Source organism: Prionailurus viverrinus, chromosome A2, assembly GCF_022837055.1.
Source record: "Prionailurus viverrinus isolate Anna chromosome A2, UM_Priviv_1.0, whole genome shotgun sequence".
NCBI classification, from domain to species: domain Eukaryota; kingdom Metazoa; phylum Chordata; class Mammalia; order Carnivora; family Felidae; genus Prionailurus; species Prionailurus viverrinus.
Window position 1 is genome coordinate 29306562 of NC_062562.1, and position 3932 is coordinate 29310493.

General features: G+C 60.6%; 1 protein-coding gene across 1 annotated transcript; it reads right to left on the bottom strand.

Annotated features, from left to right (window-relative positions):
* Positions 1–353: 353 nt before the first annotated feature.
* On the bottom strand, positions 354–3249 carry FEZF2 (FEZ family zinc finger 2). The gene is made up of 4 exons (XM_047850648.1): positions 2386–3249; positions 1898–2032; positions 1574–1706; positions 354–653 (listed from the first exon to the last, which is right to left on the bottom strand). Exons 1-4 carry the CDS (start codon positions 3247–3249, stop codon positions 394–396), a joined length of 1392 nt encoding a protein of 463 aa, XP_047706604.1. The 3' UTR covers positions 354–393.
* Between the last annotated feature and the right edge of the window lie 683 nt (positions 3250–3932).

A 3932-nucleotide genomic window follows, 5' to 3' on the forward strand; every position in this document is an offset into this window, starting at 1 on the left:
TGAGTTAGATATGTATATATTCCGAGTTCGCTTGTACAGGAGGATTTACATGGCTGTATAAAGATGGCTGGGGGCGCCGCGCTCTTCCGGGGCGTTCACGTGACAGGCTGGGGTGAAAACCCACGGCCGGAGGAGAAGCGGAGGCCTGGAGGGAAATACGTTTCAGCGCACTGGGTTTAAATAAGTTTCCCGAATACACAAAGGTGGGAGCCACGCGTTTGCTGCCAGTCATCGAGGAAACGTTTAGCTTTCCAAAAAATATGCTGGTTTCGATAAATAGATTTTAGCCTCTCTGCTATAGTTTTTATTTTCTTTTAATTTTAGAAATAAGTTTATACGTGTGATCTGTTTGGGGGCTGGATGGGGCTGGAAGGGAGGGCGAGGCAGTAGCTCTCAGCTCTGCACTGTCCGAGTCAGGTCCTTTGTAGAGGGGGCGGCAGGCCCCACGCTATCGTGGAGTTTGCGCACGTGTTTCTTTAAGTCAAAGTTTCTGCAAAACCCTTTGCCGCAAGTGGCGCACGTGAAAGGCTTCTTGTCGTTGTGGGTGTGCATGTGGAAGGTCAGGTTGTAGACCTGGTGGAAGGCCTTGTTGCAGATGGTGCATTTGTACTGCTTCTCGCCGCTGTGGGTCAGCTTGTGATTCTTGTAGTTCCCTACGGGAGACCAAAAACAAAAAAAAGGAGGGGGGGAGGGAATGTATTGGAACTGGGGGGGGGGGGGGGGTGCCGGGCGTCCCGGGGTTGGCTCAGGTGCCCGCGCAAAGAAGGCGACGCTTGGCTAGGCGGGCGCGACCTCTCCGAGTGAAGAAGTTGTCAAACTTCGTCTGCGTCAAGCCGGAGGCTCTCACGACAGGATGGAGGGCCGAGTCCCGCGTAGCCTCCCCGCGCCCCTGCCCCGCCCGGTGCACAGGCCCGCGCAGCGTCCCTCCCGCTGTGCTCGGCTGGCCGGGAAACTTTTGCACAGCCCAGAGACGCATCGGGTCCTTCTCCTGGCTGCTGCCTCGCTGGAAGAAATTCGCACGAACCCGGGCTTCGTCCCTCATTTTCTGTTTTTCTTCTCATTTTAAAAGTTACTCCCTCTGCCCCTCCACCCCCACCAAGATACCACCCGGAGATCCAAAAGCGCCTTGAAAAACCCAAGCGGGGCGCCGGGCCTGGAGGTGCTGGGGACAGTAATGGTTTCCCCCGGTCTTGTTATTCCCAGGAGGTGGAGTTTGCCTCGATTTTTTTTTTTTTTTTTTCATTTGAAAGGGGTGTCCCGGCTACAAAGACAAGCTTTTTCTATAGAGCAATAGGCTTTCTTTCTCCTACTTCCTTTCCCTCTGTCCCTTCCTTCCATCCCACCTCCCAAATTCGGAGTCTCCCCGTGCATCCAGGCTGAATCCAGCGAGGTCTACTAACCCGGCCCGGAGAGCTTCCACCCAAACCGGGCACAACCCGATTCCAAAGAAATGCTCTGCCCGCGCTTGCAGCTCTCACGCTCCCTCTCTCCGGATCCTTCTTTGCCTTCCCGCTAGCAGTGACCCGCCGAGTCCGGAGGTGAGGTGAGGAGAGGGCCTCGCCCCGCACATTACCTTTTTGGTGAAAGCCTTTGCCGCAAAACTCGCAGACGAAGGGCTTGTAGCCCGCGTGGATGCGGATGTGCGTGTTGAGCGTGGAACTGCGGTTGAAGGCTTTGCCGCACTGGTTGCATTTATGCGGCTTTTCCTGCGAAAAGGGGCGCGCGCACAATGAGGCCAAGGCCCCGGCTAGGGGAGGCCACCTCGGGGGCACCTTGAAGGGGCATGGGCTCCCCGGGAGGGGTAAGGGGAGCCCTTGCCATCCTCTCCCCAACACCGTCGCTCAGGCACGGGGTGTTGCGGGGGTGGGGGGCCGAGCTCGACCCGGGGGCCACGTACCTGGGTGTGGATAATTTTGTGTCTGCAGAGCGTGCTGGCCTGGCGGAAGCCTTTGCCGCAGACTTTGCACACGAACGGTCTGGCTCCGGTGTGGACCGGCATGTGGCGGGTGAGGTTATAGTGAGCATTAAACACCTATGGGAGGACACGAGGGGCCTTGTGGTGTGTCCGTCCGCGAGGGTCTAGAATCAGACTGGGGAGGCCAGCGCCTTACATCCCCCAACCAACACTCCCTTCAGAAACCAACAAGAGCCCTGTTCATTTTGCCAAGCGCTTCCCAACCCACTGCTCACGCGTCTCGTGTGGCCGCGGACAACGACATCCCCATTTTACAGAATGGGAAACTGAGGCCCAGCTGGGCCCCCCAATGTGAGAAGTACATAGCTACCGGGGAGCTCCTAAACTTGGGAAAGGGGCGGTCCGGGCTGCCTCAGCCAAGCTGCTGTTCTGCTCATCCCTCCCAGCCCCCCGCGGACCCGGGGCCTCACCTTGCCGCACACCTCGCAGGTGAAGTTTTTGGGCTTGCCGTCCGCAGAGCCCCCGGGCAGCTTGCCGTGGCCCTTGACGCCGCCGCGTTCGGCGGTCAGGGCCGAGTTCTCCTTCAGCACTTGCTCCAGCGGCGCGGGCAAGCGCTCCTTATGGGCATAGGGGGCCGGATGGGGGAACTTGTCCGCGGCCAGGCCGGCCAACTTGGCGTTCTCCAGCAAAAAGAGTTTGGGGTGCGCGGCCAGGGCGGCGGGGGCCTGTGCGTTGAGGAGGCCGGACGGGAAGAGGTGGCCTCCGAGGAGCTCAGACGGCGGGTACGCGGCAGAGTCCAGGTAGTTGAAATAGTAGAGCGAGCCGCTGGCCGGCAGCCCCACCGCCTGGTTGATGACCTGCGGCTTGATGACCCTGCCCGCCGGCAGCGCAGACGGCGCCAGGCCCAGATCGGCCTTGCAGCACACGCCACAGTTGGTTTTGCACAAGCCGCTGGCGCCGCACACCGGGGCCCCCCCGCCGCCGCCGCCGCCGCCGCCGCCTCCTCCTCCTCCTCCTCCTCCACCGCCGCCCGCCCGGAGGCTGCTTTTCCAGAGCTCGGAGTAACTGAGCAGCGTCTTGGACGGCACCTCGTAGCCTAGGGGCTGGAGGGGGATCATACAGGGCAGCGGCGAGCAAAGGTTGAGCAATTTCTTGCCCTGGCCGCCGTCTGCCTCCAGCGTCCCCGGCCGGGGCTCAAAGGGCGCACGGGGCTCCGACGTCTTGGCCATGATGCGCTCGATGGAGAAGGCCAGCGTCTTGGAAGTGGCCGGCGACGCTCCAGCGCGCGGGCAGGCCGGGGGCACCATGGTCTCCAGGGAAGCCGAACTGGCCATGGCGCGCCGAGCCGAGCTTTGCCGTGCGGGACTGGGCCAGGGCGCAGCCTCTCTCCTCTAAGTCTGCATTCCGGAAAAGGCAGGGAGGGAAACCGCAATTTAATAAGCACCTTGTCGGGTCCAGGTCACCCATTTGCATTCAAATGAACAGGGGCAGAACAAAGTGCACCCAAGGGGACCAAATTACCTCCCATTAACCCGGCGCGCAAAGGAACCCACCAGCCCCTGCCCTGAGACTTTGAAAGGGGGAAGACGGGGGAGGGTTTACAAAGGAAAAGGAGAGAGAGAAAAAAAGAAAGAAAAGAGCCTCAAATTAACCCCCCCTGAGCCGTTCCCTGGACCCTGGCCTCCGCCACGCGTGCGGGGAGCTGGACGGTGAAGGGGCAAAGTTAGAGGACCAGGAGAGCCACCTCGCATTTACCTCTTTCCCCCACCGCCAAGGAGATGCGTTCCGAGCCATGCAGCGTGTCTCCTCTGTCACATTTTGATGGCAAACATCTTCCCCTCCGCGTGAGATCACTGTCTTTTACATTCAGCTGACATCACATGAAGTCACTTGAAGTGGAATGACATGGGCGGCGGCGCGGCTCCCGTAGCGGCCCCTGTGTTCCCCCGCGCCTGCCGGCCGCCGCCGCCACCGCCCCTCAAACTTTAAAAGGAGGCAACTGGCGCCCGCGCTCCCC